The sequence below is a fragment of the Olea europaea genome, chromosome 1, assembly GCF_002742605.1.
Source record: "Olea europaea var. sylvestris chromosome 1, O_europaea_v1, whole genome shotgun sequence".
Lineage (NCBI taxonomy): Eukaryota > Viridiplantae > Streptophyta > Magnoliopsida > Lamiales > Oleaceae > Olea > Olea europaea.
In genome coordinates this window covers 22,035,429-22,051,050 of record NC_036237.1, presented here as the reverse complement: position 1 = coordinate 22,051,050, position 15,622 = coordinate 22,035,429, and the positions used below count along the sequence as shown (strand labels likewise).

General features: G+C 35.1%; 3 protein-coding genes across 3 annotated transcripts; 2 read left to right on the top strand and 1 right to left on the bottom strand.

Moving 5' to 3' along the window:
- Positions 1 to 3,470: 3,470 nt before the first annotated feature.
- Positions 3,471 to 5,323, top strand: LOC111397188 (expansin-A8-like). Its single transcript, XM_023023967.1, has 3 exons — positions 3,471 to 3,674; positions 3,893 to 4,205; positions 4,766 to 5,323. The coding sequence occupies exons 1-3, from the start codon at positions 3,542 to 3,544 to the stop codon at positions 5,067 to 5,069; spliced, it is 750 nt and encodes a 249-aa protein (XP_022879735.1). The 5' UTR covers positions 3,471 to 3,541; the 3' UTR covers positions 5,070 to 5,323.
- Positions 5,324 to 5,600: 277 nt separating this feature from the next.
- LOC111397181 (major allergen Pru ar 1-like) lies at positions 5,601 to 6,753 on the top strand. The gene has a single exon (XM_023023955.1). The coding sequence runs from the start codon at positions 5,864 to 5,866 to the stop codon at positions 6,338 to 6,340; it is 477 nt and encodes a 158-aa protein (XP_022879723.1). The 5' UTR covers positions 5,601 to 5,863; the 3' UTR covers positions 6,341 to 6,753.
- Positions 6,754 to 8,313: 1,560 nt separating this feature from the next.
- LOC111397171 (alpha-galactosidase 3-like) lies at positions 8,314 to 14,537 on the bottom strand. The gene is made up of 15 exons (XM_023023944.1): positions 14,075 to 14,537; positions 13,644 to 13,702; positions 13,167 to 13,223; positions 13,052 to 13,086; positions 12,435 to 12,538; positions 12,260 to 12,332; positions 11,943 to 12,001; positions 11,807 to 11,872; positions 11,617 to 11,700; positions 11,239 to 11,303; positions 11,054 to 11,136; positions 10,390 to 10,480; positions 10,077 to 10,135; positions 9,408 to 9,548; positions 8,314 to 8,770 (listed from the first exon to the last, which is right to left on the bottom strand). The coding sequence occupies exons 1-15, from the start codon at positions 14,263 to 14,265 to the stop codon at positions 8,660 to 8,662; spliced, it is 1,278 nt and encodes a 425-aa protein (XP_022879712.1). The 5' UTR covers positions 14,266 to 14,537; the 3' UTR covers positions 8,314 to 8,659.
- Positions 14,538 to 15,622: the final 1,085 nt, after the last annotated feature.

Genomic DNA, 15,622 nt, shown 5'->3' with positions numbered 1-15,622 from the left:
ATCCTCGTGACATTCAACTTCGTCTGTAGTATTCCCAAAAAAATAAAATAAGTGAAAGGTAAATTAAAAATGTTCATGACATGTACGTCCCTGAAGAACGCATCGTATGTACGCTGCTGTGATTATTTGGTAGAGGTCCAGCACAGAAGCCGGGGCGATCGTTCACCCACCCACTGACATTGCCAACCACCTACTGTCCACATTTCTTACCCACTGCCATTGCCAACCACCCACTGTCCACAACAAAATATTTTCACTACATCAACCAACAATCCAATGCGAGATACCTTATATCATGTAAATAATTACCACGAAAAATATTTCTCCTTCACACAAAACGAGTATCAAATACTAACAACCAACAACAACCAATACACACGAGTCAAAACTGGAATCTGGGACCAAAGAAAATAAAATAAAAAATCTAATTCATATTAACAAACAGCAAAATTTGACGTTTACATTAATATAACACCTTCACAAACATAAATAAATAAACTCAATGATTCAACAAGAATAAATAAGTGTTGTATTCCTTGCAAAATTAATTCCAAAGATAAATTCAAAAAATGGAATACCTTTTGCATAATGTTGATTTGCAATTGGATAGAAAATGAGATACAAAAGGCGGTGGGCGATTCCTCCAACGCTTCTAATATCGTCGATGGTCGGAAGCAGGAGAGATTTTCGTGAGGGAAAGGAGTTAGTCAGCGGTCGATGTAGTGAGAGAGAGGAGTGTGTTTTAGAGTTTTAGGGATTCCGTTTTCGGTGAGGGAGGAGAGTTCGCCGGCGGTGGTTGATTTAGTCACAGAGAGGAGTGAGTTTTAGGGATTTACGGATTTCGTTTTCTCTTACTTTCCTTTATCATTGACGGCATTTTGTTTTTCATTTCCAGGTGGCCGAAAGCAGGTGGTTGTCGGTGAGAGATTTCGGTGACGGGGAGGAAGTACCCGACGATCGATTTAGTGAGAGAGAGGAGTGAGTTTGAGTTCTTGTGATAGAGAGGAGCGAGTTTGAGTTTTAGGGATTTCCTTTTCACAGATTCGTTCTCTCTTTCTTTCCTTTTCACAATTGACGGCTTTTTTTTTCTTTTCCAAGATTTGATATGAGACTTACACAATTATTAAAAAGGAACATGCAGGGTATTCAAGTTCTTTTGAATGGTAAAAATGAACAAATATGACACTTTTGTAAAGAGTTTTAAAAGGTGATATTTTTGTAAATGACAACTAAAAAAATGACATGGGGTGTAATTTCCTCAATAAACAATTGCTTTCTTGTTTAAGTCTCGATAAACTTTTAACCATTGATTTAAGCATAATCACACAATTTATTGCGGCATTCTTTTCTAGGCATAATATGGCAAAGTTTATCAATAAATAGTGTGATTATGTTTAAATCATCTTTAAAAATTTTGGTTATCAATAAACTTTTCCAATCATTATAACCACGTTGCAAAATTTGTGATGCTAAATTAGAGTGAATTGCACAAATGATCACTGAACTTTGTAAAAAGTTTTCAATGGGTCACTGAGCTTTAAAAATCACTTAAATGATTATTGAACTTTGCAAAAGGTTTTTACAGGGTCACTGAACTTTAAAAATCACCTAAATGGTCATTGAACTTTGCAACAAACTTCCACGAGGTTACTGAACTTTGCAGAAGGTTTCCACGAGGTTACTGAATTTCTTGACCTCATGGAAACCTTCTGCAAAGTTTAGTGATCATTTAGGTGATTTTTAAAGTTTAATTATCCCATAGAAATTTTTTGCAAAGTTCAGTGACCATTTAGGCGATTTATAAAGTTCAGTGACTCCTTAGAAACCTTTTGTAAAGTTCAGTGACCATTTGGACAATTCACTCGCTAAATTACCATTGGCTAAAGTTTCATGGATGGTTGATAATTAATAAAATTGCGATGTAAAATCATCACTTATTTAAAAGTATAACAAGTTAGAGAAAAGTAAAATCCCATAAATGAGTAAGGATAAGATGATAAAAAAAAAACCTTTCACGTTGGTGCATGAGATACGATTCATTTGTATGCTATAATAATATGTGATTCATTTACAATTTTATATTTATATGAAATCATTTTTATCGATTAATTTTTGGTTGGTCGAAAAAATCTTGACGAGAAAGCCATAGTTTCTTGTAGAGTAATAATATGTGATTTATTTAGAATTTTATATTTATATAGCCTGCTCATCACATTGAACTTGAAATTAGAATCTCAAACCTCTGTAATTAATTAGCATAATTAAGTGAGCACATGGTACATGCCACAAATATAGGCTCTAAAATGTTAAATGCTCATCCTCTTGAGTTCACATTGGTTTTGGTTGTCCAAGACGTTCTACTTTGACCTTAAGGCAACAACTTTTGATCTAGTGTTCTTACACTAATAATTTTATGCAGTACTCTGTCTTGAGAAAATACTAATTGAAATATTTTTGAAAGAGCGAGCCCTATATCTAAGGGTGTTAATGAGCCAAGTTGAGCTTACTCGAACTTTTTAAGTCCGACTTTTTTGGCTCGAGCTAAGTCGAGCAAAAGCTCTGCCAAAAAATCGAGGTTTGACCAAAGCTTCCGGCTCGGTATTTTTTTTCATGAAGGCAACAGCCTGCTGCATTTTTTTTCCAGCTGGCTTGAGCTCGGCCCTACACCCCAAGATGGGGCTAGGCCCAAGCCTAGCCTCGAACCAAGCCGGCTTGAGCTTTTTTCGGGCTAAGTCATGGATAGTTCGAGCCGACGAGTCAATTTGTCATCCCTAACTATATCTAGCACATAAATGCGATGATATGAAAAATATATTGCAACTGATCTCAACTAATGTAAAATAGTTTTTTTGTTATGAAAATCTATTTTTCAATAAAAAGTATTCTACTTTATGACATAAACTATAACATTGAGTAGGATGAAACTAAGTCGGCCGAAGTGAGTCAAATGTGTAGGGTTCACTCCAGCTAATTAAGTATAAATCGAGTTCGAACAACATTACTATATACATGTGGAGAAGCTACAATTCCACTTTGTTTAAGATATTGGAAAGAAAGGAACGTTTATCTTATACTATTTCGTCTTTTACTCGGCACTTCACTTGGATACCATTTGAACATGCATAAATTCATATCTCCACCACAAGTACTGCTAAAATATTATAAATTTGTATATAATAAACTAGTTTTTTTATTAGAAAGCATGAAGTCTAAGAATAAATGAAAATAGAATAGAGATTGGAGTAAAAAATAAAAATACAAAAGATAGAGTTGAGAAATGCATGTGCTTGTAGGGTATATTAGATTAGCAGTTGGTACTTCAAGTTGGAACAATTGCATGTGCATCTTCTGTTGTATGTGACCTAAATCAATTTGACTTACTTCTTGTGCTTCTTGCAAACTTGTCATTTTCTACTATGCATACATGCCATATCCCCCATTCCTAGTTCCTATTTTTCTATATAAAGAAAGCCCTGACCCCATTTTTTGTACTAAACCCTCAACGATTGAGTCTCTCTCTCTCTCTCTCTCGTCTTTCTTAATGGCTATCCAAGTAGTCACCATTGTTTCTCTTGTTTTCTTCTTATGCATCCATGGAATCTATTGTGATTATGGAGGATGGCAAAGTGGTCATGCTACTTTTTACGGCGGAGGCGATGCATCAGGCACGATGGGTATGTGAAATGCTTCTCAATATTATATCCTAAAGACGTGCCAGTACGCCATATTGGATAGTAGTATAATTTTTTAGCTTATTTTTCTTCATTAGTATTTTACAATCTACCTAACAAATAAACCAGAGTTCTTGATTGAACGCTACATTTTATCAAATAAACCATATTTTGTCTTGTATAATTCCTAAAGGAAAGAATGTACATTGTTGGTAATGCAGGAGGAGCTTGTGGCTATGGCAACTTGTATAGTCAAGGGTATGGCACTAACACCGCAGCACTAAGCACTGCTCTGTTCAACAATGGCTTGAGCTGTGGCTCGTGCTACGAGATGACTTGCTCCAATGACGCGCAATGGTGCCTCCCGGGGACCATAACCGTCACGGCTACAAACTTCTGCCCTCCTAACCCTGGCCTGTCTAATGACAATGGTGGGTGGTGCAATCCTCCTCTCCAGCACTTTGATTTGGCTGAGCCTGCTTTCTTGCAGATAGCCCAATACCGAGCTGGAATTGTTCCGGTTTCATTCCGAAGGTACTAATCACGTTATAATATCATATATAAGAACATATTCTAATACCATAGTCTAAATAGTTGAATAATAAAAACCAACTTGCTTGAAAAAAAGTCAGTGTAAACTGGGGTCACATGGATTCCAATGGACATTAAATGTTCATAAAACATGGAGTAACACCTATCATTGACTATATTAGTTTAAAATTTTTAAACGAATCCTTAAGTATCATGTCATCTACCCATAGTCGATAGAAGTTATAGTGCTTGCTTGTTGATGTAGCGTTACCAAAATACGGCTTGATCGTTGATGTGGCCGCTACGTCAATGGTGGGCAATTGTTATCCTATCCATTATGAACAGGAGATTAGCTTCGTTATATGATAATAGATAAGACTAATACTTAGATTTAGTGGGCAATGGAGTTGAATTACATTATTCAATAGATAAAAATCAAAGAGTTCAAGTTTTGTCGGTGTCAATTTGTGAAAAATATTACAAAGAAAAGAGACAAAGGTTGCTATGATTAGACCTTCTGAAAATATATTTCTGATATTATTTTTAATTGTTGATCTTGACAGGGTGCCCTGCACAAAGAAGGGAGGAATAAGGTTTACAATAAATGGGCATTCCTATTTTAACCTTGTATTGATCACAAACGTTGGTGGTGCTGGGGATGTCCATTCTGTATCAATCAAGGGTTCTAACACAGGATGGCAGCAGATGTCTAGAAACTGGGGGCAAAACTGGCAAAGCAACTCATACCTCAACGGCCAAAGCCTCTCGTTTCAAGTCACGACCAGTGATGGAAGAACTGTCACTACCTACAACATTGCCCCAGGGAATTGGCAATTTGGACAAACATTTGAAGGTGGTCAATTTTAGGCTAGACCATATTGGACACGAAAATTAAGTCTTGTTCGTTGTCGTGATGGCTCTACTGCAGTGGTGGCTGGTTAGCCACCCGTTAGGGGCCTACATATAGATACATATAGTCAGCTATACATATATGTTCAAAGTGCTGACTAGGATTGTGTGAAGCCACAGTTTCATATAAAATCTGTACATTGAATCCCTGACTCTGAAAGTCTAATCAGGGCTACTATTATAAATGATTTTCCTTTTCCATATCGAATTTATTCCGACGGTGTTTTTACTTGTTTCTTAAGCTGAAATGGACATAACAACTGACAAACTTTACTTATGATAAAGAAAGTAACTTACTGCAACTTAATGTTCTGAGGATGTTTGGCCTAATATATAAGTAAAATTTTCAAAGAAGCGTTATTGTCCAGTTTCATTGAATATCTCTATATATTTGGATGCTCAATATTCAATTTAAAAGTAAACAAAAAGTGAAAAATAAAAAGAAAGAAAAAAAGAAAAAAGAACAGGGAAATCTAGAATGCTCAAAACTTGCCCATAATTGGGTGCTCAATATTAAATTACTTCCATATTTCTCACGCTAAATAGAATCACATTCTTTCAATTGTTCACATACAAATATGAATACGAGTCAACAATCCTGGGCTGCTTTCAGAGTTTCCATGAGTGAAATTAATGAACAAAACTATTCACATGCTTTTGTTACCAAACTAATTCACAAAATATTACTATAAATAACAATAGCAAGCCATTTAATCAGAACAATATCATTTCCAACTTAGTAAAAAATTATCATGGGCGTCGTAGCTTGTGACGTCGAGATAACTTCCTCGGTCCCTGCAGCTAGAATGTTCGAGGCTATTGTCCTCGACTCGGACAACCTAATACCCAAGATCATGCCTCGGGCTATTGAAAGTGTCGAAATCCTCGAGGGTGATGGAGGGGTTGGAACCATCAAGCTCGTTAATTTTGGCGAGGACAGCCAGTTTAAGAGTGTGAAGTACCATGTCGATGCTCTTGACACAGAAAATTTCACACAGAGTTACAGCATTCTTGAAGGGGAAGTTCTGATGGGAATTTTCGAATCAATCACTTATCATATTGAAATTTTAGCTAATGCTGATGGAGGATGTATATGTAAGAGCAGAAGCATTTATAACACCAAGGGAGATGTTCAGATCACTGAGGAGAAAATTAAGGAAGGCAAAGAGAAGACCATGGCCATGTTCAAGGCCATCGAGGCCTACCTTCAAGCCAATCCAGATGCCTAAAAATACATTTGGCGATGTGGATTGGACCGTGCTTGGCAATATTAAGAGAAAAAATTCTTGTTCATTGTAGTGTTCAGTCTTGTTTAATATAACGAGCCAAATATTCTTTTAATTAAGATGATCAAATCTGCAGTTTAGATTTTCCGAATTGAGTACTGATAGCAGTGTACTTATGGTTCTCTTTAATTTTATGTTTCACTTATTTTGCTCTCCAGTTGGACTTGAGTCCTGTGTTCTATCATAACAAATGTTCTTTGTCTTGTATAACAACATTGGATTTTAGTATGAATTTTTGTCTTCCTATCGTTGAATTAATTCTGAATTTTTCTGACTGTTACGTTCAAAGTTCAAACAGATTGAGTGGTATATATATGCCCGTTGATACTACTAATCTCGTCACCACCTATGACATAAATCCCATCCTTACTACTCAATAGGAGAAAAATCGAGGAATAATGGGATCAGTGTAAGCTGAATCTAATAGCAATAATGCATCGACATGGAGTGTCCTAACTGACTCACTACTACAGGAGTCGAGTGTTCACTGTAGAAGAGGGATGCTAATATTCTTTATATGTAATTTTTTTTAATTTATTTTTTATTTTTATCATATATGTTGTGGTGGGACCCAAATTCTATGGGATTTGGTGTTTGGTTGAGTAGAAAGTCTGAGGAATTTTTGTTTTAAGAGTCCTAATTAATGGAGATCAAATTTGATCAAGGATTGGGAGTTTAGCTTGAAAAATGACTTCGGAATGGTGAAAACATCATTGGAAAAATTAAACCCTAGAGTGGAGAGCTGCAGCGCAGAGGCACCACGAAGAAATACCGGCGTAGAGGCGCTTGACGGATTTTTTGAAATTTTGTGGATTTTATGAATTCTTCTATATATATTCCACATTGTCGTATCTCCACATGCACATTCAACAACATCTTGAAAGTTAGAGCATTTAGATTTTAATTGAGAGTATTGAGATCTTGATATTGTAAACATAATTACTATTGATTATAGTGAATTTCTTCCTTTCTGCCCATGATTTTTTCTTATCTTGGAATTCCACATAAATCTTTGTGTTCTTATTTTGTTCTTAGTTATTTTATTATTGTCATTATCTTATGATGAATTCATAGCACTACGTTTAAGCTTGACAAGATGGGTATTCACTGTGAATTGAGTTTTGATCTTATCTCAAATTTTTTCAATCGGAAGAAAGTGAAGCATTCTTCATCTCACTTCACTGTCAACAAGGAGATACTGCTGAACTTTGATGGCATATTTGTAAGGTTGAGTTGATGAAAGTTATTAAGAATAGAATAATTTAAAATATCATCAATAATACTGTCCAGACCAGACCAGACCAATTCAATATTACATGCTTAAGTGAGTCACTAAAATTGAAAATAACCCTGTATAATAAAACTACTGTGGCAAATTTTTCAGAATAGCCCTCGTGTGTGACAAAAGTGAAAAGTGCCCACTAATAATTTTTCCGTTCAAAAGACTTGTTATAGATCAAATGTCTAATTTTACTTGTAATGATCTTCATCTTCCTCACTTACCCTCATTCCTATCTATATCCCAGTCCTCCCCGTCCCCTCCATGCATGTGCCTCTTCCTCTGTTCCCAGTTCTGCATCCCCCGTTACTCGGCCGTGTCCAGCAGCTTCCTAAGTTACTACTATGGAGCTGCTCGATAAAGTCCCAACCACCTGAGTAGCCAGTATGGCAGGAGAGAGGGGCAAACGCTAAAGGAAAAGCAATAGGATGGCAAAAGGGAGAGTTGGGACAGAGGCGTTGGGAGTATTGAGGTGAGGAACAAGACGTGTTTTCAGGGCATCATAATTGGGGACAAGGATGACTTCAATATCAATATGCTACCAAACAAGAGTATAAAATGTTAAAATACAACTCCACTGGTGTCAAACCATTCCAAGAGTCCATTAATTTGCATCACCTCTCAAGAAGAAGCGAGGGGGGGAAAACAGTAGATTAATTCAGTTCACAACAAGAGCACACAAACATATATGACATTACAATATTCAACTGATACAAATCGCACTCCCTTGAAATCCCAGTTCCACTGTTCTCTGGACTAGCAGAAAAGTACTACAAATTTTGCAAACTTCTATCAGACATGAGTTGTACTACCGACATAGAAACGATGAATGACACAACCACAACAATGCATGTAGACGAAAATACCTAACATTTTCTCCTTCATTAAAATGACAAGTAATACTAACTTCATTCATACTCAACATGGATATCAACTAACCAAAAAAGGTTGTACCAAGATTTGAAGCTTACTCGAGTAACAATTTAACTAGAGGAGCTTGTCACCGTCACTGGAGTGAAAACATATATTTCACAGCCGTGAGGATCAACTGTAGCAGTGAATGAGGACACGGAATCCAGAGAAACCAATTCATGCTGCAACCAACAAGAACAGGAAAGATAAAAGAAACCATAATATGTTCTGAATCAATCCGGAAAAGAAAGAGAAAAAAGAGGAATATACAAGGAAATTAGAAGAGGATGGTGATAATGGTGAAATTTCCTTTTTCATTGTGTTCACAATCATTTCAGTGGCAGTGAAAAGAAGAGATATTCCTCAGCCCACAATTTCAGTGGCATTAACAATAAAGGGAAAAATGAAAATTGAAAAGCGTTGACTCATAGCCACCGAGATCACTGCAATCATGTCAATTTGCGATGCTTAATAGCCATAGTTATATAATATGCTGCTCCAACACAATTTCAGAATGTCTGGAAAAAACATGGAAGTGCAAAGAGAGAGGATAAACAAATAAAAAACCTGAGAACTAAAAAGAAATAAGCAAAAGAAAATATTTATCACAGGGGCCTAAGACGATGAAAATAATGAAGTGCCACGATCAGGCAATCCTTATGGTTATGGGGTCTAAAATCATTTATGGCTGTTGATGACAATTTATTCTAGAGGTAATTGCATGTATATAATCGACAAAAAAGGAAACATTATTGACAAGCCCCTCATTCGACCATGAAATGCTTTACAGATGGGATTAAATAGAGAAACACTACTCACCTTCCATAAGTCTCTTACAGAGACAATGGTAGAAGACTCAAGTCCTAGTGCAGCCCAGTTAACAGTAATAGTGGCAATTTTTGAACACCGGTTCCACAGAGCAACAACGAGACGGCTTCCGGACAATGGACCCGCCCAAACCTTAATACAAAATTAATGGCCATGTCATGTATCAGAGTGAAAGTCAAGGAACGCAACCTAACTCAACCTTTACATTTTATGCTAAAACATCAATCTTGCTAAGTGGAAGTTTTACTTATATATTTAATTTTTTCTCTTGCAGAACTATATAAGTTATCATATGAAAGCAGTCATTTAAATTCAAAAATTTATTTCAAAGTAAGCTGATGAATGGAAAGGAAAAATAACTCATGGTCAATTGATAGACGAAGGTTTAATGTACAGAAAATAAAACATATCAGATAAGAAACCTGAGAACTACTCATAACAAAACTTGTTTGTGTAAGCCAGGGTAAAAAATTTCTGCACAAGAGGTTTGAAGTCACATGCTGACATCCAAATACTGTATTATATTCACTAAATTATCATCACCAAACACGTTCAACGTTTCAAGGATGAATATTCAATGGATTAACATCATTGCAGATTGCGGAATGTATTCTGTTTAAAATAAACGAGGGGAAGTGCAAAAGATGCAAGAGTCTACACCTGATAGCAACCATCAGGCCCATATGCATAAACTTTTCTTCCTTGAACCCCAAGTGGATCTGCAAGCAGAGATAAGATTTTACTTGCTTTAATGGCTTAAAATAACCTCTATAATTTATCTAGATGGAAATACAAGGGCAAAGCCTGAACAAGGACTGGTTCGATCCATCCTATTGATTCGACTCATACGAATTAATGTGTCTTCCAAATAGAAATAAGGATCTAAAATAACCCAGCAATGTCCATCTCCATTTCATTTTATTATATTTTCTTGTGCAATCCTTCTGTCCAAACACAAAATGAAGTATTTTACCTTGATTTACAGCAATAACTTCCTCATTGCTTATAATTTCCAATGTCTCTGCACTCATGTTTCTTACATCACAACCAATCAAAAGAGGAGCCTGCACATTCAACAAAACGCCAATTAATTCATGAAGGATCAAGAAGGGGAATGTTCTTTTATGTTGATATCTAGAATACTGCATTGTTGGACAATGGTTTTGATGAAAGATTCATGCATTTAAGCTGGTGGATGTCAAGTTATTAAAAGGAAGACACCACAAAAATATAGTACCGTATTACTCTTGAAAAACGTTTTGTATCTTGGGAAACAAACATCCAATTTCTGACTAACACCAGTGTAGGGTGCAAATTCTCTCTTAATGAGATTTGCTACGAGCACACAATCTTTCCATTCACTAATTTATAATAGCACCTTAAGCTTTTTCTATATTTGGTCTGGTCATTTTCCTACTAAAAAAATAAAAATAAAAAGACAGAGTCCCAGCCCCAGCTATAGAAGGTACCTGAATACCATATTGAAGCTGCTGACAGAAAAAACTGACCCACAAAGCTAAAAAGTAATCAACAATTCTCAGCTATGATGGTCTCATGCAAGCAAATGTGATAACATTGTGGTACTCCTTAGTTCTTAAAACTAGCAGTTAAGTCGAAACTCGTTAGTTTAAAAGCACCTTCATCAAAGCCCAAATGCTAAAATGTGCTCGGTACTCCTGGTAAGTCATTCCCCCATTTCCAACTTCTAACATATCTGGATCTGCCAAAAATTGTCAAGGCAATAGCATTAAAATCAGAGTATCAAAAGAGAGTTGGGGAGCTGAAAATGCACTCAACTATAGAGAATAGATCATATTCCTACCATTCCATCCACCAGGCCCCGCATAGGCTGCCCATTTGTCATTGATATCAGCAATTGTAGTCATGCTAAAAAAAAACAGAACAGAAGTATCAATACAGAACAGAAGTATCAATACAGCCTTTGATAGATCCCATGTCACAACAAATACCTTTAAATAAGCAAAACACAACAAAATTTTCTCTCAAAAAAAAAAAGAAAAAAATGCTTTCTAGTGAAACAACATCAACATATTATTATTATTTTTTTAATTTTTATGGTTCATGGTCCTCTTAAAAGGCCATTTAAAACTATAAAATTGGAATTGATTCAAACATGCGGGATAATGCAGTGTAAAGCCTAGATTGCACACCAAACAGTTTAGACACAGGACTTCAGAACCTTTCCCAATTATCTTTGATGTCTCCTGTTGTTCGCCAACTGTTTCCAATCTTGCCTGCCCATAAGGCAGGGTCATTCAAGCCCCTTCAAATTGTAGAGAAAGCCACTCTTAGAGTGCAATTGAAGATTTTAGATCTAACAAGAAAAGATAAACATTAGAAAAATGGAGCCCTGAAATGATAGAAATTACCATTCACATAGTGAATAGAATATGGTCCGTCCAGTTGCATTTAGGGCATCATGCATTGGCGGGAACCTGAGAAACGTGGAACCAAAGTTAGATGAACATATAAGTTTCAAGTTATGAAATAAAACAAGATGCAAACCTTTCTTCTGGTTTGATGCTTAGATTGAAACAGTTGTCATACTTCAAGTAATCGATGCCCTAAAGAACAACAAACAGGGAACATTTAAGAGCCATTGTAGAAAATATGCCATTAACAAAGAAAACATAATACCATAGATGAGAAACACCAAATCCTTTGCATCATCAACTATCAAGAAACTTCAAAATTGAATAGTATTTAATTGGTTTCCTGAAGATTAAATATATTCCATAAAGGTTTCAGATTTGAAATTAAATGAATTAAGCATATATGAGAGAAAATAGAATTTCCAAAAAAAAAAAAAGGAGAACACTAACCCATGATGCAAAACGTGCTGCATCATCATTTTCATGTCCAAGTGATCCAGGATGAACTTGACATGTAAAAGTCCTGTGGTGTTTCAATTGCAGCAGTATATTCCACTTAATTGCGACAAAACAGTAACAGTGCTAGTGTTGTCATTGTGACCAGATATTAGGAAATTCTTTTTACCCTGCATCAGAGTAGATGCCAAGCTTGAGGCCCTTTGAGTGCACATAATCAGCAAGAGCTTTAATTCCTGATGGAAACATTCCAGAATCAGGAACTAATTGACCCTGCACAACCAGTCCAGCCAATAATCGAAATGAGAAACTTCATAACTGTATCATTTCTATTTATCGTCGGCTAAATTATTTTTTGATATGCTTCAGTAAACTGGGACAACATCAATTGAAATAAAAATTTCAACTTCCCCGAATGGAAAAAAATACCGATCCCTCTGCCGAGCACAGAATTTAACGTTAGCATGGTCTTTGGTAACTTAATGCACAAAAAACATTACAGTTAAGAGAGTTCATAGCAGCAAATTGAAGACATCTTTAATTAATATACATTTGCTTCTCTCTAATGGCTTAAGCTTTTAATCAAGTGATTTAACATGTTAGGCAAAGCTCCTCGGTTTAAGTCTTGCTGCCACTATTTAATGAAATCGTGCACGTGTCAGGCTTTTACGATAAAAACTTTGCCTACATGTGATGGGATGTGTTGAAGACAAGATTTAGATGATACACATGTTGTCTTCTCTAACAACTTAAGATTTTAGATCAAGCAGTTTAGCAGTGGTTTACCTCCGAATCCCGCACCAATTCAGACCAGCAATCATCTACATTTCACAATAATGAATAGATAAGAAAAGGCAATTACCGAACTTGAAACTTGTTCAAAGACACGCCAGTTGGTTACCTATATTCACATAATCATAGCCTAACTTCGCCAAACCAGTTGAAATAAGCGCATCGGCTGTCAAAGAGCAAAATAAAGGTTACTAATCTTTAATAGCTTCAATAAGTAAACTGAAAATTTAAAAAGTATCTAGAAAACGATGAAACTATAGGTGTATTTGACAACCTTTGAAATTTTAATTTGTTTGCTACAGTATGATTCTCTACCACACATTCATTAAATAAAATAGTCGATACATAAATCAATAAAATTTCTTTACTTTTAACCACACATTCCCCAACAAATACTATTCAAAACTCTTTAATTTACCTAATAATGGGTGTCAAAAAGGGGCTATATTAAACCTGTATTTTAAAGTTTTCACCTTCTTCAACACATCAATTATCTTGAGCCTAAAACATGAAACTACAAACAACATTGTGGAACAAACAACTGCCCAATTATCAAGCGATAATAATTGCACAGATAAGCAGTTACCCGTTTCCTTGAAAATTTTTTCACTGATATTGCAGGCAAAGAAATTCCAGCTATTCCATCTGGCCACAAAAATAATAATAATAAAAAATTAAATCGAATCAGCTCTTCAATGAAAACCAGAAATTTTATTAAATAAGAATTAACTAGAAACCAGATGCTTGAAAATGATCGATGATTACGTTTGCATATACCTAACTCCAAATTTTAGTTAGGAAGACGTGTGTATCAATTATTTTCTTTTAAAACCAAAAATATTCTTAACCAACATCAGAACAGAAATGAAAAAATCTTCAATATCAAGAACTTGAATTACGCAAAAATCCAACTTTTGCTTTTACAATACAAACAAATGCTAATATCAAGTCATTAATTTCAACCCAAGATCAAATAAAAATTAAGTAAAAAATTAACAAAAGGGAAAATTATGCTACCCCATCTGAGGCGTCTTGGCCAATCCATTGCCGATCTGTAAAATACCATAATTCGAAGTATCAAAAATATTGGTTATGGGTTTTTCAAGGCCACTCAAATAAGGATGCACTGACAGCACTCTTGCTGTGACCGCCACTGACATGACATATAAGTAACATGCCGCGGCAAAATAAGCACTGATCTTAGCCATAAACGGAAGTCAACAATCTTTCTTCCCCTGTCCTCTCTGTGGGTTTATGGAGAGAATTGGGAGAACTGTCGGTAAATATTCTAGAGACTGTAGTAATAAAAAATTTGCACATGATTAATGGACCCCAATTTTAAACAACTTTAACACATAATGAGATATTCTTTTGGATCCTGCTTTGTTCATAAGCATTAGATGCCTGTACTTGTATTGGAACTCTTTGTCAGCATTTTGGTGATGTTTATAGACATGCGGCTCTTTCTGGAAGACACCCTTCTTGTTTACAATAGTTTTATTTAAAGTGATCGTGTACTGGACTCTCTGTGTGAATGGAGTAAGACTTCAATTCTATCTATAGTGAGCAATTACAAAAGAGGGAAAATGAGTTGGAAAGGCCACCCTAATAGACATTTTGTTCAATTGGCCTTTGACCAAAATTATAAAAATAAAAAAAAATTTAATTATTTAAAAGTGTCAAAAGACTTTTTTACACATCTTTAATGCATTTATTTGTTAGGATAATTGTTGTAGTCGCTAATTAAAGATTGATTTCGTAAAGTCACTTGACAAGGAATATGGATCTCAATGGGCGCAGGAAATTTATTGACCCCTAATTATATCCTGCATTAATAAGTTAAGACGTAGAGTCTGTTTGGGAGTGATTTTGAAAATTGATTTTTTGACCATTGGGAGAAAAGTGAGGCACACCTGTAAAAGAAGAAGTCAAATATGACGGCTGAAATAGTGAACTAACGATCAAAAAATCAATTTTTTAGACCAAAAAATCACTCCCAAACAAGCTGTTAGTTTGTGAATTTATTATTAAATTAAAATTAAATTTTAACAATAACCCACCGGTTGAACTATTGACCCGGTGATTTTTTTCGAGTAGATTATCGGGTTGGCTCTAATATCTATACATTCATGTTCTAACACACACAACATTCTCTTCATTCGAATTCAAAAAATCTTCCCCTTCAAAATTATCTTCTCGTTAGAATTTGAACTCTTCTTTTTAAGTTTAAGGTCATCTCTTCTTCGTAATAGATCTCCGATGCACCCAAAGTTTTAACATTGTCCATAACTTAGCAACTAATTGAAAACAATTATTGAGTCATTTATTCATTAGACAACAATTAATTGAAAACAATTATTAAGTCATTTATTCATTAGACACCTATTATAACACGTGAAATTTTTTAAAATAAATTTTATCGTTATATTTTGAAAAAAAAAATGGACAAAAAATATTTTTTAAATTTCTATCTTATTTAGAATCCAATAATTAGATTTTAATAAAAAGCGATGTAGTATATCGATATTGGACTCATTTTAAAGTTTGTAATTAATAAGAACTATT

Coding starts and splice junctions, on each gene's coding strand:
- LOC111397171 (XM_023023944.1), bottom strand. CDS start 14,265: ATGGCTAAGATCAGTGCTTATTTTGCCGCGGCATGTTACTTATATGTC. Junction 11,873..11,942: donor AGCATCAAACCAGAAGAAAG/GTTTGCATCTTG, acceptor CACGTTTCTCAG/GTTCCCGCCAATGCATGATG. Junction 10,136..10,389: donor AGTTATTGCTGTAAATCAAG/GTAAAATACTTC, acceptor CTCTGCTTGCAG/ATCCACTTGGGGTTCAAGGA.
- LOC111397181 (XM_023023955.1), top strand. CDS start 5,864: ATGGGCGTCGTAGCTTGTGACGTCGAGATAACTTCCTCGGTCCCTGCA.
- LOC111397188 (XM_023023967.1), top strand. CDS start 3,542: ATGGCTATCCAAGTAGTCACCATTGTTTCTCTTGTTTTCTTCTTATGC. Junction 3,675..3,892: donor CGATGCATCAGGCACGATGG/GTATGTGAAATG, acceptor TTGGTAATGCAG/GAGGAGCTTGTGGCTATGGC. Junction 4,206..4,765: donor GTTCCGGTTTCATTCCGAAG/GTACTAATCACG, acceptor TGATCTTGACAG/GGTGCCCTGCACAAAGAAGG.